The sequence below is a fragment of the Festucalex cinctus genome, chromosome 8 (genome assembly GCF_051991245.1).
Source record: "Festucalex cinctus isolate MCC-2025b chromosome 8, RoL_Fcin_1.0, whole genome shotgun sequence".
In the NCBI taxonomy this organism is placed as follows: Eukaryota; Metazoa; Chordata; class Actinopteri; order Syngnathiformes; family Syngnathidae; genus Festucalex; species Festucalex cinctus.
In genome coordinates this window covers 18,677,718-18,701,653 of record NC_135418.1, presented here as the reverse complement: position 1 = coordinate 18,701,653, position 23,936 = coordinate 18,677,718, and the positions used below count along the sequence as shown (strand labels likewise).

The following is a 23,936-nucleotide window of genomic DNA, read 5'->3' as shown; positions in this document are numbered from 1 at the left end:
AGCCAGTGGCAAAATGGCCTCCCCCTGAGATGGATAAAAACGGCTGGATTTTGTTTCATAACTCATATTCCACAAATGCAATGTTTAGACTAGTGAGGTCAAATATGTTATTGTCAAGAAATGTTTAAGGTTGACTTATCTGAATAAGCCATTTGGATTAAAGGTGCAACCTATTCAACAAACTTGAAGAATCCACTTGCCCCGATTCAACCTCTTCAAACCAACTTTTAATTTTAACGTGTTTACATTTTTTTTTTTTTTTTCTATCAGGGCTCCATAGGTCCAAATGGACTTCCTGGTCCACCAGGTGTGAAGGTGAGATTTCTGTTTTATTTATTTATTTATTTTCAAAAAACGCTGCGATAAAACAAACAATATTTGTGCTCTGAAATGATATTCATTTGATTTCCCGCTGAATAAAGTCATGAAATGATGTGAAATATGTTCCACAGGGTAGTCAAGGAGAACCCGGTGTCGGTGTTCAGGTAAGGCACCAGTCTTTTTCTTATTGCCGGGTTTTATTTCAATATTCACATAACCATTCCGAGTTCTAGTGAGTTTATCAGCTTCCTTGCAGGGTCCTCCTGGTGCCCAAGGCAGCACAGGACTGCCAGGAAACCCGGGTCCTCCAGGAGCTGTAGTAAGTATTAAAGACCCTGTCACTCTGAGTGAAATGCTCTCACGCTTCCACATGAAATTCTCTCATGGCGTTGGTGTGTTTTGTCATACTGCTGTATTTATTTCCTCCTGCAGGGTCCACAGGGGCCTCCAGGCTTGTCAGGGCAGGTGGTAAGTGTACAGCGTTGAGCACGCTGCTACTGCATTGTGGTGTTTAGTAATGATTTTTAACGTAATTAGTCATAAAAGCTTGTAATAGCGTTTGTTAGGTGTAATTTCCTGACGAATGTCACAGCATGAATTACGCTGCTAATAACAGATCTCAAAGACATTTGCAATAAGTAATACTTGTTATTTACAATGTGTGACTGCGGCAATCTATTTTTTAATTAGTGCATGGATTGAACAGCTGAGTACAATAAGTTGCCCTTTTTTTCTGCGAACCAAAATCAAAGCACATTTCACTTCATTAAAATTATGCCATTCATTTTCTCAAATCAACAAAGTAAGGACTCTACTTTCATAAAGAGCGCATCTGCATAATGGCGCACATGGCGGCGGATCCCAATATTTGCATTAGTGCAAGGCTGACTACAAATGTTGGCCAATTTGGCAGACTGGTTGGTCCCTGCCAAGATGGGTGGGCCAGCCTTTTGAACATAATTGACAGAAAATTGATTTAAACTTTACGCTTGTTCAAAACGTGTATTAAACCGGCTTGGGTAAACATTCATTCATTAAAAAGGAGGTCAACATTAAACATTTCTTGACAATAATATGTTATATGTGACCTTACTAGACTAAACATGACATTCTGATCAATATTATGTTTGTGGAATATGAGTTATGCAGCAAAATCCAGCCGTTTTTAATCCATCTAAGGGGGCGGCCATTTTACCACTTGCTGTCGACTGAAGATGACATCACAGTTGCTCAGGCAAAGACCAATCACAGCGCACCAGTTTTCTGAAGCTGAGCTGTGATTGGTTGTTACCTGAGCCCTGAGCAACTGTGATGTCATTTTCACTCGACAGCAAGTGGCAAAATGGCCGCCTTCTGATATTGATAGAAAACTGCTGGATTTTGTTGCTTAACTCTCAAACACAATATTATTAACCATATGACCTCATTTAAACTAGTGGGGTTGCATAGAGTATATTATTGTCAAGAATTTCTTTTTCTTTTTTTTTTGTTGACTTCCCCTTTAATATCTGAACAAAATCATCCCACATGAAAAATCTGGGGGTAGAGGGCCGTCTCAAAGTGCCCAATTCGGAGCATATTCTAGGGCACAACTAAAGTAGCTGCTTTGATTGGCCTTGACTAAAATCAGCAGTGACAATGCCTACAGCGGCGCATTTCACCCTTTCACAGATCCCCCGGCCAACATTGGGTCTCGCCTGCCAGTTATGCCACGCGCTGGTCACGGAATTAGAGCCCTAATTGGCAATACAATTTTTTTTTAGGTCAATTCCTATGATGTAGATGTAGTCAGAATTATTATTATTATTATTTTTAAATGTGACATTTCTAAATGACTTAATCAGAATCATCTATTTTTATGGGCCAAGTATGTACAAAAAAAGAAACACCCAAGGAATCTGTTTCCGGTAGTATCAACCATGAGACTATTCTGTAGTATCAAAAAGTGACAGCTGTGCAAATGATGTGAGTCATCAAGTAAATATAAATATGTGGCACCACGTAGGGTGAAGCAGGAAAGCCTGGGATTCCTGGAAGAGATGGAATACCTGGGAAAGATGGATTACCTGGATTGCCAGGGAAGCAGGTTGGTGTGTTTCCGTGTTTGTGAATGTGTGCTTGTGTCATTCACTGTATGTAGTGTTCAATCTCCTAACTATTTGTAATCCTCAGGGCATTGTTGGCCCTCCAGGTCAGCCGGGCTTCAAGGGGGAGCAGGGAGACACTGGTCCTCCAGGGAAGGTGAGAATATGTTGCAATAGTTTGTGCTGCCAGATTGTATTGGGCACGATCCAAGCGGCAGGATTTAGTGCCTCGAGTCATAAAGTAGCACCTCTGCGGTGCTATTAGTAGGATCCTGCAGAGATCGTTTTGATTTGATGCACAGCTTTTCGTGGTCTTCTTTCAGGGAGGTCTCTGGCCTGCCTGCTGCTGTTTGTCCAAGTGAGGATGATGATGATAATGATGATGTTGAGGAGTCATCCCTCTGTGTTCTGTAAAAGTTCTTGAGCTGGCCCGGAGCCCAACAGTTTGCTATACTGTGCTGTGCACAAAGTCTTTGTCTGAAGCTTGTGTGAGTGAGTGAGTGAAAAAAAAAATATATATATCTGCGCGTGCTGTCAAGTTGCCGTGGGAGTGACGTCATGCAGCCGACAAATTTGCCCGGCCCCGTCTGCAGACAGTGAGTGACATGCACCCCCCACCCACCCCTCTCTGCTCTGCGATTGGCTAGAGGAGTATACAACTATCTGTCCACAGAAACGTCCCGCTGTTGACAAAACAAACACAAAATGGCAAAATACAGACTGGGGGGGTAGGGAAAAATCACCACCACACATTAACAGAAGCCCAAAGGTGTAGATTGAGAAGGAGTTCATGGGTATACATCCTGTATTTATATAGTGCATTTTCCTGAGTGAAAATGGAAGTCTCCGCCTTTAATCCATCTCAAGAAGGCGGCTATTTTGTCTCTTGCTGTCGACGGAAAATAACATCACACTACCCAGGGGCTCAGGTAACCGACCAATCACAGCTCACCTGTTATCTGAGTTTGGTCATGTGACCCCTTGAAACCTGAGCCATGATTGGTCGTTACCTGGGCAACTGTGATGTCATTTTCAGTCGACAGCAAGTGGCAAAATGGCCGCCCATGAGATGGATGAAAATGGGTGGATTTTGCTGCTTTATTCCAAGCCCAGAAAGACAATTATTTTAAAATAGATGGAATTTGATTATGTGCAATATTTATAGAATCTGAAATTCTATCTGTCTGCTTATCAGAAATGTAAAAAAAAAAAAAAAAAAAAAAAACACCATCTATTTTGCAAAAGAATACGAAAGATACATAAAAACATCACACTTTTTTATCATTAGTTTTTGTTGTTATTTGTGTGATTATTCAACTTTTTTTCTGATTTTTATGTGGTACAATCAGTAGGCCTACACTTTTTTTTTTTTTTTCTAACAATACATTTTGGAGGCAATAGAGGTCTCGTTTATAGTCAGCATTACTTTTAGTAACACCTTTGGCCAGTTTATGACTTCACATTGCTAAGTGAGCCAAAGTCACATGTTACTAAAATGAAATTACATCCGAGAACTGTGACCACAATCCCATTAGTGTCCCAGTGATGTGTTACCTCTATAAACTGTAGTAGACTGTGCATTTCTCCCACTGTGGACCGAATGTGGTACGGTCTATCCTTGTCCGGCCTCCTGCTGAACATTAACAGGGCACCACTTACGAGCGGGAAATAAACCTTTTGAACAGACACCGGTCGTAACACAGACCAGAATATCTACTTACCTCTCAGCAGGCTGTAGTGTTTGCGTATGTAAAAGTAAGATAATTATTCTGTAGCTTAGGCGCTCAAACAATTCCCACCAGAGGACAGCATTGTGCATTCGGCTCCGTGCTTTTGTTTGTTTTTCATTTACAAAAGTACTTGCTGCATCCAAAAACAAACAGATGAGCCACGAACGCGCAGATCAACCTCAGCCTTGCATCCCTACATGGACAATTTGCCCGGCCACTAACGAGATTCTCTAGATGGCCTCTAGAATGTTGGCCAATGTCACAAGCTGCCTTGCATTTTGTTGCCAGAACGAAAATCTTACCTTGGATGACACACAAACAAGCACATCTGGTGGCTTGCTATGTCTTTGTCCTGACAAATAACATGTAAATCTCTCCCCCCACCTTGCCTACCGAGTCGCCGGTATTCAGTTAACCTGCAAAGCACATTACACACCAACCTTCACTCAGCCGCAATTCTTTGCACTGTTACGCCTTTAAAATTGAAAGCTGACTCTGGAGAATGGTCGCCTTGCTCTGCTTTTGACGTTCTGCATTTAAATGGCTGCAGACGTCTTTTGGGAGATTGGCTTTGGACTGTTCAAATTCTGTCGTAGAACCTCTAAATTAAACTCAAGCTGAGTAAAAATGACAGGCAAGGTCAGAAATATTGATTTAGAGTATGTCTGCAGGTATAGTATATAGGTATATAACATGGAAATTACATGTTAATATGTTAAATCTGCGGTATCACAAACTGTAGCAGTTTTACACACGGCGAAAGAATCATTGAACAAGAATGCTTTGTTATAGTCTTATAATTCATTAATAGTTCCATACCTGACTTATTGCATTGAAGTGTGAGGGTGTGCAGCCAAAACCTACACCGCTTCAAATTCGTGTTGTTTGCGGTTGTGGATACAGAGACCACACTAATCCATTATTTATACAACTAAAAACTTTAAAATTTAATGAATTGATGACACATTTAATTGTTTCATGACAATTTTATTTAATTATTTATTTAATGTATTCATTTGTTCGTCTCTGTGTGCCCTGCGATTGGCTGGCAACCAGTCCAGGGTGTCCCCCGCCTACTGCCCAGAGCCAGCTGAGATAGGCGCCAGCACCCCCCGCGACCCTTGTGAGGAATAAGCGGTCAAGAAAATGGATGGATGTATTCATTTATTTAATGTTGGCACTTTTGGTCCTCCATAAGCTTGTGGGACAATCTGGATTGTAAAACAAAATCATCTCAGTCTAGGTGTATTTTTAAAAACTCTCTATCCTTGTATTAGAGTCAAGATTAATCAATCAGCAGCCGCTCGTGTCATTTATCCACTAACCTGGTATTTGTTCAAAGGAGGAAATGTGTGAGCTGCATGCATCTGGTTGTAAAATGACTCATACCAAAGTACTACGTAGTCATCATTTTCTCAAAGGCTGCAGCGATTGATTCTCTTCTGCGTGAGGCACAAGCCATCAAACATCAGAGCCTGCAGCAGCGCCAACTTGAGAGTACACTCTGGCAGACTTTGTGACGCATGCAGTGGCACATAATTGATGTTAATTCACAACTGCAGGGTTTTCTGAGGCCTTCAATATGAACATGGCGGTTTCTTGCTTGCTAAGAAGTTTGTCACTTTAGTGTTGATAATTTTGCAAATTTTGGATCTGCGAGTGGGTGGGCTGCACCACCCTGGGAGTATTTACAGCCGGCTTAAGTCGCCGCCAATCAAAGTGGCTCCTCCTTTTAAATATGACACAACCAACAGTTGGGGATGATACATAATCGCAGCAGTCCGTGCGTGAGTGGAGCTTTGCCATTTCTCTAGCCATGTTGTGACAAAAGTCAATGTGACCAGTTATACACTTCAATATGTCCGCGAAGCTCAGTATCTGTCTGCCTGTTCCCCATTCAAATTCACCAAAGTCGCATTAGACTACCTTGAACCAGTATTTAGACATGGTCTGTGTAGGTGTAAATTTTGATGGACTTTGTGACACCCCATTTGTGTCCTTTTGGCAGATGTGTTGTCTATGAAATTAGAGCCCTATGTTTCAGACATAGTGAGATTTTTAGTAAAATAAATAACTTGGCAATTTAATGTATATACTGTGCAGTGGACCCCCACTAATCATGTGGGATAGGGACCGAGTCGCTTGTGAAGTGTGAAAATCTGCGTATAATTGTCAACCATAAAAAATGCTTGTCATTCTTACTTTAAAAAAAATCTTGAAAACCAGGGATGATCTGACAATGTTTTCCATAAAAAGGGGTTAACACCTTCCAAAAAAAGCAAAAAATATTTATTGAAAAAAAATCTGCGTATAATTGCCAACGATAAAAAATGCTTGTCATTACAGAAAAAAATAAATAAATCTTTAAAAAAAAGGGATGATCTTACAATGATGTGTTTTCGTAAAAAATAGGGGAAACACCCTTCCAGAAAAAAAAGTAACAATGATTTCATGGAAAACAATGTGTTTTCCATGAAAAATTGGGATAACACCCAAAGTATTTATTGAAAAACAAATCTGCGTATAATTGCCACCCATTAAAAAAATGTTTGTCATTATTACTTTTTAAAAAAAATTAAAAAAATGTATCTCGAAAAAACGGATGATCTTACAATGTGTTGTGACACAAGAGTTGAAACACCCTTCCAGGTAAAAAAAACTATTTATTGAAAAAAAAAATACGCAAATTAGTAAATCCTCTGATGTGATCCATTTAGTAAGAAAAACAAAGTAAATCCACTTTATTTGCTGTAGTGGTCCACATAAAATGATGCCTGCCGTGGGCTGGATTTGGCCCCCAGGCCTTGAGTTTGACTGCTGTGCTCTACCTGTAATGCTTAGACACACACTAGCTACAGTATTAGACGCACAAGCTGATCATTATACTGACAGGTGTGAAATTTTGGTTAACCTATACTGACAGGTGTGAAATTTTAACCTATTCCCAAATGTTAGACATATCAAACTACAACCACAAAAATAAACAGATTGTTAAATGAATCCTGACATGTCGATGAAGTCCTTTTATTAGATGCCATTAGCTGCATTAGGACCTTATTAAATGGCTGGTGAATGAATGTGTAAAGGTTGAGATTTGCCATTCCGCTTTAATGTAGTATCCGTCTTTCCCCTTGTTTGTGCTGGTGACATGACCCGTGACGAGTGTGTTGGGTGGCCTCCTCACAGATGAGCGCCTCAGGCTCAGCACCTTGGACAGAGCCACCGTGACGCTGTCAGGCAGTTCAACAGTTTGATAAATTACCTGCGACACCCATTTCAGTACCGTGTACCTCCACTTTGTTCCCTCGAACAAGCAGCAGACAATATTTGGAGAACATACAGCTGGCTGGATTGCGGTCTTGCCCTTGGGTTTTGCAATCTTTTCTCTATTTTGTTGTCTTGTGAAAAAGGGTACTATACTACTAAGCAAACTTGACATTCCCAAGATTGTCAAATAATTATGGCAGGTTGATTCTTGCGAGTGAATCATCAAAGCGCCCAACAATGAACAAGTAAAACTGAATAATTATATTAGCACACACTCGAGTGGCTGCAACGATTGCCACCTCCGGAGTGGAATAAGAAAAAAGTCATTTTCAAATAATCTCCCACAGCTATATTGAAAAAGCTTTTATTCTTTGAAAAAAACAGCACCATGCTGTGCTTCTCAGGTAATTATTATCATATTATTTCACTTTTTGTTCTCTCTACCAGGATACAGCAGGACCCCCTGGAGTCAAAGGAGAAAAGGTGAGCCAGTTTAACAATGCTCTTTCTGCTTAACTGCTTAAAACTGTCAATTGAGTTGGTAAACATTCAATAAAAAGGTGAGATTCTTGTCACAATGTAACTATTCCTTTCAATTCAGGGGCTTCCAGGACAAACACTGCCAGGAATACCTGGAGAGCGAGGTCTGCCTGGTGAAAAGGTAAGTGAGAGGGTCCTTACCTGAGACTGAGGGCACTACGGACAAATGTCCTTTTCGAAACTGGTCATTTGTGCGATTCAGGGCGGCCGTGGAGACCGAGGGCTTGCTGGCATCAGAGGCGAACGGGTGAGTGGAATCACATGCAGTATCTTATAATTGACATCGTTATCATCATCAAGATATGTTATCATCATTAGGGCGAGGTTGGTGAAGCAGGAGATCCGGGAGAAGATGTGAGTATCAGTCGGCCTAGTTGTCCACACATTTTTTGTTTTTTTGTTTCGAAAACGAGTAACCCGGCTTCGAGTTTTTCAAAATACGCAGGTCGTTTGCTGTATGGTGGCAATGAACTCAACTCATTTCATATTGGGCGGCAATTTGACAAATGGTAGAATATTTTTTTCAAAAATGAGGCTTCACGCTATTTAATAAAACTCACAGTTGGATTGCTATCAAACGAAACAGAGGCCTGTTCACTAAAGATTTGCGTCGCCTTTGCACCGCGCTAACCGGTAAAAATGGAGCAATCTGCGAGCTCCTAATTCACTAAACGCGCAGATGGGGAAATCCGGCACTAAGTGCACTGTCAACCATATTGCGTCACGGTGCGGCGGTGTTATTTGCGCGTATATAAATTAGGTAATTTGCATACATGTGACGCAAATTATGCCCACACCAATGCAAATGAGACTCATTGATATGCAGCGTCTAATTCACTGACGCAAAAACGTTTTTGGAAAGCACGTATTAACCTGCCGCATCTAGATCTCCGGGATTATGACAGCAGTGCATGCCATTTGCGGCACAACATGCGTGGCTGATCACGCAGAGAGTAGAGAGAGAGAGTGCGAGAGAGAGAGAGGGAGGGGGAAATTTTTCCGTGTTGGTTTAGGACACATGACGTCACCCGGGCTGATCGGCAATGGCGGGGAGGCATTTTACGATCATTCTTACATGCCAGATGCATACTGTACGACCACGCCAACCTCTGAAAATATATTACTAAAAAAACGATCGCACCAATAATTTGTACTTTTATGAATGAATGACATCGTTGTCGTCCTCTCTGCTCTGCACAGCTTAATGGCGCTATAAACGCTTACTCTCGGTCCGACCTTGCTTCCTGATAATGTCATCTTTCTCGCAACTGTTACTATAACAACCATATTCTTGGCGCAAATCCATTGCCATGTGTGGTAAATCAGGTGCAAATTTGCTCCAAGCTGTCAGTTTTGTGGGCGTGTTTGCGCAGTCTTGGCGCAGACTGCGGGTGCAGTTGTGGTGCAGTATTTCGAGCTATTACCGGATGGAGCGCATTCTTAGTGAATACACCCCATTGTGTTTAAAAATTGTGACCCTGCCTGGATGCCAAACTCTCCCTTGAAATTATGCCTTTAAAACCCGAGGTCACACAAACTGACATCTGAATTTTTCAACTCAATTTTGTAACAGCTGTTAAAAAATAAAGTCATGGAAAAAAAAAAAACTTCTATCTCAAGACACCACTGCACTGTAAAATGAATGTTCCTGCCTTGCCACTAAAGCATGATTTGGGATGCTCAAATTTTTCCAAGATGGAAACAAATATTTTCACCCCTAAATACTTGATGTTGCCACTCAATCCATATATTTTGATTTGGTTCTACCTCAGGGGATTCAAGGTTCTCCTGGCCCAAAAGGAGATAAGGTGTGTTATTTATTTCCCCCCACAAATTTCCATATCATCCGAGTGGAAGTCATGACACATTTCTGCTGCAGGGGGAAAGGGGCGTAGGAATGTTAGGTCCTGCAGGGAGCGTCGGACCGCAAGGTTTAAAGGTGAGTAAATATCGTACATGCCGACATATCGGCCCTGTTAACACCAATTTTTCGCTTTAAGAAACATGTCCCAACACTGTCGTCGTCTGTTAAATGTAAGGGAGATCCGGGTCTTCCTGGTTCAGCTGGTCCTACAGGGCTGCCGGGGAAATCCGGGGATAGTGGACCACCTGGTCTAAGAGGAGAAAATGGAGAACCAGGACCATCTGGGCCACCAGGAGAGAGGGTTAGTGGACACAAGAGTGTGATTTTTTTTTTTTTTAATGTGATTGGTATCACTGTAAAATAGCAATTTGTCATTTGAAGGGTCTCCAAGGTTTTCTGGGCCGGGTGGGAAATACTGGACCTCCTGGTCCTATCGGACCTCCTGGACAAGCTGTGAGTTTAGATCCCATTTTAAGTTAGTTTAATTTAACTTAGGAGTGCGGGGGGGGGGATTCAGATTTTTAAAAAAATTTGTTTTCCAGGGTTCTCCTGGTGTAGATGGGCTCAAAGGAGACAAGGTAACAATTATCCAACACACAAGTACAGCTATATGTCAGTGAGGTTGATAAGAACATACACATTATTTCTTCAACCAGGGTGAAACTGGACTTGGTGTGACGGGTCCAAGAGGAGAGAGGGGAGATCCCGGAACCAGAGTAAGTAAGATCTCTGCTATCCAAATAGAAATAACCTCAAGCTCATACAGACTGATGTAGTTGTGGATCTTTATTTTTTTAGGGGGAAGAGGGACGCCCAGGTTTGGATGGCGAGAGGGGGCTAACGGTGAGTACATCACTTGTTGCTATAACTTCAGTGGTTGCTATAATATAGAAATGCAGTTCTGTAGAAGCTGTAAGGTTGAATATACTCCGTTGTCGGACGCTGGTAAATTATATGTAGTCATTTCATTGTCAAACTGTCACCATTATAAAACCTTGAGCAGGCAATGATTTAAGTAACATTTGAATTCCAAGTTGTCATATAAATGTTGATTGTGAAACCTACAACCAATAAATGCTGACCCGTAAATAATTGATGACAAACATAAAAAGAGAGATTAGTGAGTTTCAAGGTGACTCACTTCTTAAGAGACTAAATGCAGCTCACTGTGGAGTTTGTGGTGTACCTTTCTTCTTTAGTTACTGGTTCACAGTATTACTGATATTTCTTTAGCCACAGGAAAAACATTTATTCCGCTTTCTTACATTGAAATACGTTGGGCTGCAATCACACTTCCTTGAAAGAAAGTTTGCTTTTTGAAGTTGCGTTGAGAAAAGCATCTTGAGAAACATCACTGTTGACTATTCATATTATGTCCCAACCTGCTTTGTAGCATTTCTTCACCATGTGAAAACACATAATGACTTTAGATTTTTATCGACTAATGCTCACTGATAAGCCAAATGGTGCAACATTATGAATCCAAGCAAAGATCTGAATATCACAACACTTGGACGAGTTCTGTGTGAGTTGTTATTATTATTATTATTATTAATTGTATGATATTTTTAGCTGCTTTTATTTATTTGGTTTTATTCAGTCTGGTGTTTCCTTACAGTAAAGTAAAATAGTGCATCTGTTTACAGTATGTGGGTGGGTAGCATTGGTGTTTGATGAATACTGGGAACAATAATATTACTGTGTGAAAAAAGTAATAAATACATACTTCAAAATAACATTTTAGCTTAGATTATTAAAAAAAAAAAAGCCTTGATTTATTCAAGTAAATTGATCCTAATGAATTGTATACACAGCCATGGTGTCATTAAAATGTACAGAGCAATTGCACGAAAAAAAAAAAGTATAAATTTGCTACTGTAAAATGATTTATTGATGAATGTGAAATTATTGTGGCATGCATTTGTTTAATTATTTGCTGGTAATTTTAATTTGAGTCAAACAGTAACGTGTATCAAGTGCATGACTGCTACCGCTTTATACTTCTGAGTTAAAAGGAAAAAAAAAGTCTCTCTCTCTCTCTCTCTCTCTGTGTATATATGTATGTGTGTATATATATATATATATATATATATATATATATATATATATATATATATATATATATATATATATATATATATTATAAAAAGGTCTGCTGTAACAGAATCAAGAAAAATAGCAGCATTTGGTGCAATGAAAAGCTATTGTATATTTTGAGTATAAGCAGCAAAAGAATCATGACGCTTTGCATTGTGAAGCTCTGTATAATTGTGTGCCCCATCCATCAGGGTCCAGCAGGGGTGCGTGGCGCTCGGGGAGAGAAGGTGAATACTAATGACAGTCCTTTTACCGTTTGTTCATGTCATCATGCGAGCATCATCCCATAAGCATTCTGCTCATGTGAATGAAAGTCCGCTGACGTGCCAGGATGAAATGTTTTGCTCTTTTTGTTGTTATTGTTTGTCTTCAGGGAGATATTGGCCTGCAAGGGGACAAAGGAGAGAAGGTGTGTGCATGTTAATATCTAATAAGCGCCACTGCAGTGGTTTGCCCGCCCCGTCGCTCTCCTGCAGTGATTTATATACATAAAGCCAAACAAACACTTGATGTAAGACATACTGACAGACTGCTTCAGGAGATTAAAAAAGGAGTTCAGAAAGTGCATAAAGAGCTTATAATTACACTCAATGTTAATGTAATGGGAGTTCACCTGCAAATATTTTCTAATCTTGATTCTTGCATTATTTTTTTATCAAAGGGGGACACCATGCTGATAGGCGGACCTGCTGGAGAAAAGGGCAACGCAGGAGAACAAGTCAGTGAATTACACAATTGTCACATCATCAACAAAAATGGCTTCATATTGTTAAATTCATATCTATAAAATAGTTCACGTCCTGCTATTTTTTAGGGTGACAGAGGGCCTAAAGGTGTGCAAGGAGAAAAAGGATCAAAGGGTCAAGAGGGGCCACCAGGGGAGCAGGTGAGTGTGTGAACTACCTGGAAGACATTTTTGTCTGCAAGACACTTCATCCTTCCACAACTAAAATATTAAGTTCCACTCTATGGACATCATTAAAATAATTCCCACTCTAATATTCAATAAACACTTGGAACGGTGTGGAAAATCCAGCATATTGTCACGGCTATGTGAAAAATACTTCATGACCATTTTGTCCCCCATTTTTTTATTTTTATGGGTTTTTTTTGGGATGTCTGCATTCAGTTTCATCCCAAAAATATTAAAGAAAAAAAGAAACTAAAATACTTGTGTTAATTTTTTTTTTTTGGGGGGGGTGTCAGAAAAATAAAGAAAAATAAATTCAGTTTTGTCCCAAAAACAGAAAAAAAAAAGGAAAACATCCCATCCCATTTTTCACATATGATTGACAATATGCTTTATTTTGGAGCATGAAACATTTGTGTATCTCTTAATCTTGACAGATAGATAATCATTTATTGAATTTGATAATAATTACATACAAAAAATAAATAAATACTAAATAAATGTAGTAGTGGTCTTAAATAGACCATAGAGTACTTATTAAAGTGATACTTTACTTATTTAGCCATTTTTGGCAGTCAAAATATTAATATTTTGCCTATAATAAATTTGATATTTTCATTATTTTCATGTACAATTAGTACCTTTCAAAACACATTTTGCAACTTGCTGTCAACTGAAAATGACATCACAAGGGCTCAGGTAACCAATCACAGCTCAGCTTGTGAACGTCACATGACCAAACCTAGAAAACAGTTCATTTTCAGTCGACAGCAAGTTGCAAAATGTGTTTTTAAAGGTACTAATTGTACATGAAAAATAATGGAAGCATCAAATTAATTATAGACAAAATAATAAATTTTTATTGCTATAATGGGCTAAATAAGTGAAGTATCCCTTTAATATCTTTATTTTTATTCTTTTTCAGCTCCTTTCCAATCAAAGTGGTTGATTCAAAAGTTATTCTCATTTTGGCTGTTGTACTCTCTACTGTCATGAAACCAAAAATTTTAATTGTTATTGTAAACATCACCTGACTCTCCCTCAATGATCATCAGGGTCTGAGAGGGGAGCCCGGGGAAAGAGGATCCAATGGATTCCCTGGCGCTCGCGGTCCTGGTGGACAGAAGGCAAGCAACGGCGCTCCGCATGGATGATGGTTATAATTAAACGGCATTGGAATTAATAGCACAGCCAGATAGTTCTTGTGCAGATCATCATCTCCCCGCTCTAATTACTGTATTTGTGACTTTTGTCTACAGGGAGAAGCAGGCCCGGCCGGCGTGCCTGGCGAAGCGGTCGGTATCCTTACGTCCAAATATATTTCGAATTCTGCGTTATCTATATTTGGCTTGGATCCGCAAAATGTGCGTGTGGTGTTTTTTTTTTCTTGCAGGGTTTTCCTGGGAAAGACGGTCTGCTCGGGCACAAGGGCGACAAAGGAGAGATCGGCATCGTCGGAATGAGAGGAATGAAGGTGAGTTTGTGGTTTCAAGCGAAAAAATGCCTTTCAGGGGTGGATGATGCGACCAGCAACTGCATAACAGCATGAAATTGATCCGACTGAAGATAATGAATGTAAATTGTACCTAACAGAATAACAAAGTTCCACACAACGTGTTTGGGTCAACAATGGGGTTAGGGAAAAAACTAATTAAATCTTGTTCGGAATGAGTGCGGATACAGGAAATCATTTTTCATATTTTCCTCCTGAATTATGCAAAATGAATAAATCAGACCATCCTGTAGTCAACACAACAAGAATTGCTTTTTCTTTTCCCCCCTGATTATCCGTGTAGACCAGTTGTGTCCAAACTCGGTCCTCGTGGTCCGGAGTCCTGCAGGTTTTGGATGTTTCCCTGCTCTAATCAATAGAATCGTTATCAGGCTTATTCAGAGCTTGCTGATGAGCGTCAGCTGTGTTGGAGAAGAGAAACATCCAAAACCTGCAGGATTCCGGCCCTCGAGGACCGAGTTTGGACATCATTGGTGTAGACATTAACATGGCACCAAAGCCCCCTCTAAACCCTCTAAATCAGGGGTGGCAAACTGCGGTCTGCAAGGGCCGGAGTCCTGCAGGTTTTAGATAGATTTCCCTACTCAAAGTGCAGCTGATTCCAATTAACAGGCTCGTTATCAGGCTTCTGCAGAGCTTGCTGTTGAGCTGATCATGAATCAGCTGTGTTGAAGAAGGGGAATATCCAAAACCTGCAGGACTACGGCCCTCGTGGACCGGATCTCGCCACCCCTGCTCTAAATCAACTTATTGGTGGGGGCGTGTGTCTCCGACTGCCCACTTCAAGGAGCAGATGTGCTTCCGCCCTGCCGAGACTCGAGTGTGCGAATAACCTGTCTCGTTTCTGTCTGATTGGCCATAACTGAAGTCGGCTGTGATCACTCCCACAGCAGTGCAGCACTCCCTCTCACAAATCCACCAGCCTATTTGTGTCTTGAGATATTACCAACATCGGGTCTAACCTGCCCCTGCGCGCATGACGCAGAATTTCCACCGATCACGAAAATAGAACCCTGTAAGTTATTTCTGAACAACAGAATAAAATAAATGACAAAAAAGCCCTCGTCAGGAACGTATAAGAATTCTTGCTTTAGCCATCTAATTTTAAAAACCATCCATACAAGTGTAAAATGCATTGTATTGTTTGTACATTAAAGTATAATTTTATATAATAACTGTATGCCATTGTCAAGGCATTCACTGTAAATTGTCCATATCTCTCTGTCCGCTGCTACTCTTTTGCGACTGTTTTGCCACTTTTATCTATAAGTGCTCCCTCAATAACCATTATCATGTACAATTGTCATGCCCATTTGCTTTGTGGGACTCAGTACAGAGGCTGGCGTATGCGTGTGTGTGTGGAAGCGCATCAGTCTAGGTGGCCGCTGAAAGGACTGATGGCCTGTGGATGGACGGCCGGGTTGCATTTTTATCCCCTTTGTTACTTAAAAGCCTCTCCGTGTCTCTCACGATGATGAACTTCTGTGCGTTTCCAGGGCGACCGAGGATCCAAGGGGCTTTGTGGAGGCGATGGGCCCAAAGGAGAGAAGGTGACGGATGAGCAGAAAAAGAAGAAAAAAAACACAACAACATTGCCTGTCTTATTTAAAAAAAAAAAAAAAACAATAAATATGACAAACATTGCTTAACTTTCGCTTAAATTATGAGTTGGAAAATGTTACAAAGTGGCTGGATATTAATAGACTGTTATTCAATCTCAAGACGACATATTGGATATTCCGAAAAGACAGAATGAAAAATGATGCATCATTAAAAATAGACAGAATGAAAATTCAAAGGCTGAAAAGAAACCAAATACATTTATGAATCATGATTGATGAAGCTCTTACACTGGAAGTCACATAAATTACACAAAAGGAAAAATGACAAAAGCCAGTTGTGGTGCTACTTATGTTAAAACTAAAAGCAAACATTTATTGTATTTCCCATATTTAAATCACAATGTAGAAATCTGGTAATCAACATGAAAAACTTGCACACGAGTTCTGTTTATTTTACAGACTAGATCCCTTGAACGCATTATTTTTAATCTGTACAAGGTTCCTTGATTTAGTTGATTTTGAAATGATGAAATGTACACAGACACGGCTGATAAAAATATCTTACAAACATCAAATATACTAAAAAAAAGTTTTAACAACACTAAGCAGCGACATTATGAAGTGAACACAAGTCTTTAAAATAAAATTTAGCATCAAAATGATGACTAGTAAAAGCTGTAAAGTTCAGAAGCGACCTTATTGATGGCACTAAAGAGTCAAAATATCGTTGAAAGTCAAGTCAAAAATGTTTGGATGGAATATGAACGAAGCCACAAAATCCACCCGTTTTTAATCCTTCTCTTGCTGCGGACTGAAAATGACATCACAGTGCCTAACGACCAATCACGGCTCACCTGCTTTTCGGGTTTGGTCACGTGACCTTCACAAGGGGTGTTGTGATTGGTCGTTACCTAAGCCCTGAACAACTGTGATGTCATTTTCAGTCGACAGCTATTCGCAAAATGGTCGCCTCCTGAGATGGATAAAAACGGGTGGATTTTGCTGCTTCACTATTATTCCATAAATGAAAAAATGTCTACTTTTTTTCTTTTATGTAATGATAAATACATTGAACCAATAGAAATGTGCCGCTATGTTTGTAATCAGGGCGATAATGGCTTCCATGGGCGACCGGGTCTACCAGGAAGGAAAGGTGATCAGGTATGGCAACTAGCAAAGCCAAATTTTTTGTTTTTCGTTTTACTGTCATTGACGATGTCACTCATAATGTGTTTTTGTCTTCAGGGGGATGTGGGCCCCTCCGGAGCACCGGGAATCCCAGGAAAAGAGGGACTAGTCGGCCCCAAGGTGACTTCAGTGATCTCATCAAAATAGCAAAGTACTTTCAATGTTCAATAACACCACATTGTCTTTGCAGGGGGACCGCGGCATTGACGGGGTCGAGGGCCCCAAAGGAACTCAGGGCGACAAAGGTGAAAGGGTGAGGGAGCGCGCCCACCTCAAGGTTTTGTTCATCTCACGGCAAGAAATACGAAATGAACGGTGCCTGTGAACCGTGCAGGGTCCGCCTGGTGTCCTCGGGCCCCCTGGGCCCAGAGGAGCGGAAGGGCCGCCTGGACTGACTGGCCCCCAGGGAATGGCTGGTGCAAAAGGCCCTGAAGGGCTCCAAGGACAGAAGGTGATGAGTCATAACTTTATTATTATACAGTGAGCAAATAAAATCGTGAGCAGTCGTCACTGGAAAGAAAAAAATAGTTAGTTGCACAACAAAATAATAATAAAGTAGCGTGTTTGCTTTTTGCTTTGCCACACACACGCCTCCTTGAGTGAGTGGTGTGCGTTGTCGCTCGTGCTGTGATTGACAGCTTGACGAGGCCTGACTTTGACCCACTTGTCTCCTTCATCATCAAGCTCATAAATAAAAAAGCTCTTGACAGGAGAGCAATATCTCGCTTATGATTGCACTTACTTTCACAGCTGAGGTGCAAGGTTCTCTTTCTTTCTTTCTTTTTTTTTTTTCTTTTTTTTTTTAGTCATGAAAGCAGGAAGTTAACTTCAGGTAGGGAGAAGATTCATCTTAAAAAGTACTTTTCGTATTATTCTCATTTATTGTAAATGTACAACTCTTGAGTGATTGTGTCATGTATGTTTGAACAGATTGTTAATTGAACGTATTTATGGATGCCACTGCTTCTCAATAATGACTCATCTGCATGGAGGCTTGACTTGAAGAGCTCCAATATATGCTACATTGTGTCAACTGTTTTTTTTTTTTTGTATTTTCTGTGTTAGGGAGAGCGAGGTCCTGCTGGTCCCGCCATGGTGGGTCCACGTGGTGTTCCCGGGATCCCAGGGGAACGTGGAGAGTCGGTTTGTAGTTTTCTTCAATTATGGCTTTCTAAATGAGTTAGGAACTGCTATAGCTCATTTTCAATTTTTGATGGAATATATATTTTTAATAGGGGTGTCAAAATTAGTGTGTTCATTTTGAGTTAAGTTAAAGTTCCTTTAATGCCACTATTTTTTCTAACATGTGACTAATGACCACCCCTTACTTGTAAAGCCTGTACTGGGGGAAAATCCACCTGAAACACAGCAGACATGTCCACGTCAAAATTTAACAGTAATACATGTAATAATAATGCATGCATTTGTGGAGATTGGAGTCAAGTTGTATTTTATAATTTTAAAAATGTGCAGAATTTCACTAATTACTTGGAAAAATGCACTGAGCGGTCACCAACGTCTTACAAATGCAATTATGCCACCTAGTGGCAGAAAAATTACAAAAAATCAGTATCATACTCATTCTTTATAGTACAGGACATCTTTTTTACTTTTAACTCAATTTTATTAATTATTATGAAATTACAATGACTAAAAGATGCAGCCATATTTCTGCTAGTTTAGCATTTTTTCCCCACTTTTATGTTGAGTATGAAAATATATATAAATACAAAAAACATTTTATTGTACATTTTATTATACATTTAGAACAGATTTTAGAAATTTGAGTTAACTATTGAAGTCATACGATTTGTTATGATTAAAAATTTGAATCACCTGACACCCCTAGTTTTTAATAGACCACAAGATATGGTGAATTTAAATGAATGAATAAATTCTAATCACTTACATTTTTCCAGACTATGTGAGTCTGTGGTGTTTTTTTTTTATTTTTTTGTTTTTTTGACTGAGCCGCTCTGCTTCAGGATTCAAGTCTCTCCTCCATTTGTGTGCCTCTAATCCAGTTTATAGGCAATTACATGATTTTCTATCAGTTGTATTTCACATTCTGACGAGGGTTTATGCTGAATTAACCTTTCACTTTGACTTTGCATTTAGTTGAGCGTCAAATGAATTAATGTGCTGCAGGCCACTCTGTGGGTTGTGCACGTCCTAAATTCTAATACCTGTCCATGTTGTAGGGGGAGATGGGCCCAGATGGAGCCAAGGGAGAGAGAGGAGAGCCGGGCATGACGGTCAGTACTTCAGCCCAAGGCTCATTCTGAAGACTGGAACACAATCCTCACAAATGGTTGTGACACACGTTTTTTTTAAGTGTTTCATTATTCCTCTTTCTTGTTTGTGATTCAGGAGAGCGAGGTCAGAGAGTACGTACGCACGGAAATGAGTCAGCACTGTGGTAAGTCTTGGATGCAATTTGCATTGCTAATGGATAGGTGCGCTGTCCCCAAATTGAACTTCAGCAAAGATGGCCGCGTATGATTCAACTGTCAAAAGTGTTAGTCAAATGCAGTACAGCAATGTCACGACTCTTTTGAATTGACCTTTTTTTTTTTTTTTTTTTTTTTTTTGGCTGTCTCTGGTTGTCCATCTGTCTGCTGAGTAGCATGTGGAGGTGAGTGAGCCGTCGGATGGGGGTTGGGTGGTGGACACAGGCTATGAGTCATATTGCACATACAGTATGCTGCGGCAGGCTGTGTAATGTAATGTGCATCTCAACGGATTTACATGCATGCCAATGTTATGTCTGAAAAGTGATTGATAAGGACATCCGTTTTGTTAACTTCCTTGAAATAAAAGTTTTGACCCATTTTGAGATCTCACATACTTGTTAATTACAGCCAGTGTCAGAGTAAGGGCGAAATAGCGGACGAGGGGAAAAACACTGCCGGCTATATATGGCGGACGAGGAGCCAAAATGGCGGATGGGGCTAAAATGGCGGACCATTATAAACTGTATCTTATTTTTCCACAAAAATCAACCAACTCTCTCAAAATGTTCTGATCATCAAGGTGCTATATTTCCACAAAATATTAAGCCGAGTTACGTTGTAGTTATTGGGACATGTCTGCCATCAAGTGGTGAATGGTGATATTGCACTTAAAACTACAGATGACTCATTTATCCTCATTATCATTGAGAATATATATATTCATCCATCGTGTGTGTGTATGTGTGAAATGTTAATCAGCATTTTATGAAGATAATAAAAATCTCCAAAAGATGTAGTTACAAAACAATTGTTTTCAATCAATCAGTCAATCAATCAATCAATCAATCAGTGAATGGTTACAGTTAGAACAGTTTGAAAAAAAATAATAATTATATGTCAAGAAGATGATGCAGTTTTAATTGAATATAAAATGATTTCATACGCACTAAATATATTGACCAAATCTGGTCAATATATCTCCTCAATTGCTAATAAATTCCAGTAAAAGTGCTGATAGATTTCATTTTGACTCACAAAGAGAGTTGTGAATTTTAACAATAACCTAATTATTGATTAGCGTGGCATAATACCGTCCACAAAATAAATAAACCCTTTGTTGTGAACTATAACGTGTTCATAATTCATTCAGACATTATGTATAATTAGCAGAATCCTTTTCAGAGAGAGATCCATGTCTCAAAATAAACACACGAGGTAATCAATATACATTACTGCTGAGAATGGGGCCAAATCAATCATTTCAGCCATGATTTATTTATTGCCAGGCGTGTAGTGATTGCGAGCTCAAGAATGTACATGCTTGCCGTTGCATGCCATGGTCACATGGACGCGTCACAATATCGGATGACCCTTGTGTCTGGAACGGCCGAATGACTTTTGTGGTGATTTTGGGTTGGTTTGTGAATGTTCTGAGCTTCTTTTCTTTTCTTTGTGTCCTCCTGGGTGGACGCTTACCGGCTGCCTCTCTCCACTCTTGTCTGCTCTCCTTCGGTGCCTCCTTTCTCGTCCTCCGCGTCCTGTGTAGCTCTCTCGGCGTCCGGTCCCGTCGCTCGCTCCCAGCCCGTGGCGGCGGAGCAACTCGCGGCCCGGAAGGCTGTGAAGGGTGAGTCCGTCCGTCCGTCCGTCCGTCAGTCCGTCCGTCCGTCAACCCGCTTGGTGGCTTCTGTGTTTGTTTGTCCGTCTTGTGTGCCTGCCCTCACCGTTGGACTCAATCATTAGTGGGTTATATAAGGGTATATTTATTTCCAGGTGTGCACAGACAGATTGCCATCCCACCATTTTGGATGTGTAGCATGTTGCCATTGCTCTTTCAGGCCGCGAGCTGCGCGTGGTGATGAACACCAACGACCCCGACTACGAGCACATCTACTCCATCGAGAACTACGACGACCCCATAGATGAGCTGCTGTATTTCCCTCCTGCTGACAATCAGACTGATGGTAATGAACTTGGCCTGGAGCACTTCATTTCACAAGTGGCGGGGTGATGGTGGGGGTGGGGGGGCGGGGGGGACTTTTATGAGCAAATGATTGATCATCCTCTTGCGTTTGACTGACAGAGTTGAGTGACATGCAATGACAGTAATGCATAAGCAGGCAGGTGATTAAATGTCCAATGGCGACAATGAGCAGAGAAAAAACAAAAACAGTCAAATGTTATTCTTGCCACTAAACTCAAAAAAGAAAGGAAGTAATAAAGTTTGGAAGACTTTTTGGATTTAGCCATCCATTTTCTGTACCACTTATCCTCATTAACAAATTTAAAAATAACAATTTAAAGTCAGTGACAGTGTTACTTAGCATTTTTTTTTTCACTTGTGCCACAGCTAGCATACCTTTTAACTCATCTGCTCCCAAAGACGTAGTTATACGTTTTTTTTGTTTTTTATGCTAGGGCATACGGAAGGCTTTGATACAGCCTCTAAACTGAAGAAAACGCTTGAAGCAATGGTAGTTATTACAAAAATAGCCAGCAGGTGGCAGCAGAGTTTAAGAGATCAAACAAAGCCATGTTGCAAAAAACTCTTTTCCCCGTTGTTTTAAACAGATTTGTGATGAAACTTCGCTATATTCTATTGCTAATTGCTCCAAAACAGAAACAGATAGAAATACACTTTTTTTTCCTGATGAAAGAAGAGATGCTAATTTTTCTTTTGGTAGATTTCATGTTTTATAGCAATAGAACACAAAATCCAGTAAAGGGGTTGCTTCAGTGAAAATGGATGGGAGTGAATGAGTTAATATGCTGTCGCCACCTATCCATGATGCGGTCAAAGGCTCTCTGGAAAAACATGATAAGGCATGTTTAGATGAAATTGAAATGTTTGAATGGGTGTAGAATTCTAAAACAGTGTTGTTGTGACCATTCACTCACTTATCCCTGCTGCAACCCGTGTTTCCACAGATGAGCCTGAGAAACACAAAACGGTCAAAGTTGAGGGCAAAAATGCGCCCAATGTCGTACGAGTTGGTGGGGAGAGAAGAGGGAAAGTTCCGGCTTTGAAAGCATCCAAGCCCAGAACGGTCAGGTCCATCAAAAAAGCCCCAGGCCAAGGTAGGAAAGATCAAAAACGTATTTGGGGAATAATAATTGTGGGGATAGAAATTTTTGGGTCATAAATAACCCAATTTGGGTCAATTTGACCCAACTTTCTGGGTTGTTGCAAACTAGTGGACCGGTCCATTTTTTACCCAAATTGGGTTATTTTTGACCCAACAGTTGGGTTGAGGATTTGACCCAGGAGGTTAGGTCAAGCTTTTGATCCAACATTGGGTAAAAACGACCAGTACTGATGAGTTAAAGCTACCAAGTAACGGGTTACCTAGTAGGTTATTAGTAAACCATGCTAATTTTATGACCAACATTTTGTAATGATTAACTAAACCAGTACATTTTTGTGTGCATTGCACAATTCACTTGGTGTGATCGCAATGTATCACATAAATCAAAGGTGCTTACTTTATGTTTGGCGCCCTCTTTGTTTTATTTTTATTTTTCACGTCACCGACTCACCGCCCCCTGCAGCTCCAGCCGAAGCGTGCCTGGTGCCGATGGAGGAGGGCAACTGCGTGCGCTTCACTTTGCGCTGGTACTTCAACAGTCACGTCCAAGAGTGCAGGCCTTTCATCTACAGCGGCTGCGGAGGAAACGACAACCGATTCGTCCACTTGGAGGAGTGCGAGGAGGTGTGCCTTGGCAAGGCTCAAGGTAGGAACGCACACGCACATGCGCTCGTGTGTGTTGGCATTGTTGCTAAGAGGCGGAAGGGTATTGAATGTTCCAACTGTTCTCCAGGGTCTCCCTTGCTGCAAACAGTCCGGTGATGGTGACCAAGTTGTTCTCGACACCAAGATCAGCCTTTCTATAGCATTCTTGTTACATGTCAATGGTAAATATTTGTTTTTCTTTATTTATTATTACTTCCCAACCGAAACAAATTGAAAAAGACAACTATGTTTATCCAGAGAATATTCATACTGACAAGCTTAGCTTTATTAAGTATACTGTTTCGCAAGTACTGTATGGCAGTGATTCACAGCCACTTAATGTCCTTTGGGAAATTATTCAATTTCACTCAATTGGGCCTAAAACTATTTTGGCTACTACAGATAAAATGTCATTTTTGTTCATCTGTCTATGCCAGTGACATATAGTGGCAGGCAGAACAATTATATCCTCAACCACTAGATGGCAGAAATTGTATCCATCATGGTTAGAGTTGAAGATTCGGGCAGCATCGTATTTTGTTTCTGTTATTTGGGGACAATGTGTTTCTATGCGTGGATGCATGTTTACTAAACAAAGAAAGTAGTAATACAGAAAGTAAAAAAAAAATACTATTATTATTTTTAAATTGCATTTTGAATAAACGAAATGTAAACTTTC

General features: G+C 40.3%; 2 protein-coding genes across 5 annotated transcripts in view; both read left to right on the top strand.

The window, feature by feature from the left end:
- The window catches only part of col7a1 (collagen, type VII, alpha 1), a 95,425-nt gene extending 75,822 nt beyond the window's left edge, over positions 1-19,603 (top strand). For all 4 annotated transcript variants that reach the window (XM_077528930.1, XM_077528929.1, XM_077528928.1 and 1 more), the window contains 32 exons: positions 271-315; positions 453-485; positions 578-640; positions 754-789; positions 2,327-2,407; positions 2,494-2,562; positions 7,850-7,885; positions 8,004-8,063; positions 8,145-8,189; positions 8,261-8,296; positions 9,715-9,750; positions 9,822-9,881; positions 9,982-10,107; positions 10,188-10,259; positions 10,349-10,384; positions 10,463-10,522; positions 10,605-10,649; positions 12,095-12,130; positions 12,277-12,312; positions 12,565-12,621; positions 12,718-12,789; positions 13,869-13,940; positions 14,073-14,108; positions 14,207-14,287; positions 15,823-15,876; positions 16,996-17,049; positions 17,134-17,196; positions 17,267-17,329; positions 17,411-17,527; positions 18,142-18,219; positions 19,278-19,331; positions 19,447-19,603. In XM_077528930.1, the coding sequence (XP_077385056.1) occupies positions 271-315; positions 453-485; positions 578-640; positions 754-789; positions 2,327-2,407; positions 2,494-2,562; positions 7,850-7,885; positions 8,004-8,063; positions 8,145-8,189; positions 8,261-8,296; positions 9,715-9,750; positions 9,822-9,881; positions 9,982-10,107; positions 10,188-10,259; positions 10,349-10,384; positions 10,463-10,522; positions 10,605-10,649; positions 12,095-12,130; positions 12,277-12,312; positions 12,565-12,621; positions 12,718-12,789; positions 13,869-13,940; positions 14,073-14,108; positions 14,207-14,287; positions 15,823-15,876; positions 16,996-17,049; positions 17,134-17,196; positions 17,267-17,329; positions 17,411-17,527; positions 18,142-18,219; positions 19,278-19,331; positions 19,447-19,578 (1,944 nt within the window). In that variant the 3' untranslated portion in view covers positions 19,579-19,603. The remainder of the gene's footprint in view (positions 1-270; positions 316-452; positions 486-577; positions 641-753; positions 790-2,326; positions 2,408-2,493; positions 2,563-7,849; positions 7,886-8,003; positions 8,064-8,144; positions 8,190-8,260; positions 8,297-9,714; positions 9,751-9,821; positions 9,882-9,981; positions 10,108-10,187; positions 10,260-10,348; positions 10,385-10,462; positions 10,523-10,604; positions 10,650-12,094; positions 12,131-12,276; positions 12,313-12,564; positions 12,622-12,717; positions 12,790-13,868; positions 13,941-14,072; positions 14,109-14,206; positions 14,288-15,822; positions 15,877-16,995; positions 17,050-17,133; positions 17,197-17,266; positions 17,330-17,410; positions 17,528-18,141; positions 18,220-19,277; positions 19,332-19,446) is intronic.
- A 1,237-nt stretch (positions 19,604-20,840) lies between these two features.
- LOC144023614 (uncharacterized) lies at positions 20,841-23,936 on the top strand. The gene is made up of 6 exons (XM_077529258.1): positions 20,841-20,868; positions 20,965-21,153; positions 21,365-21,490; positions 22,455-22,604; positions 23,076-23,258; positions 23,346-23,936. Exons 1-6 carry the CDS (start codon positions 20,841-20,843, stop codon positions 23,372-23,374), a joined length of 705 nt encoding a protein of 234 aa, XP_077385384.1. The 3' UTR covers positions 23,375-23,936.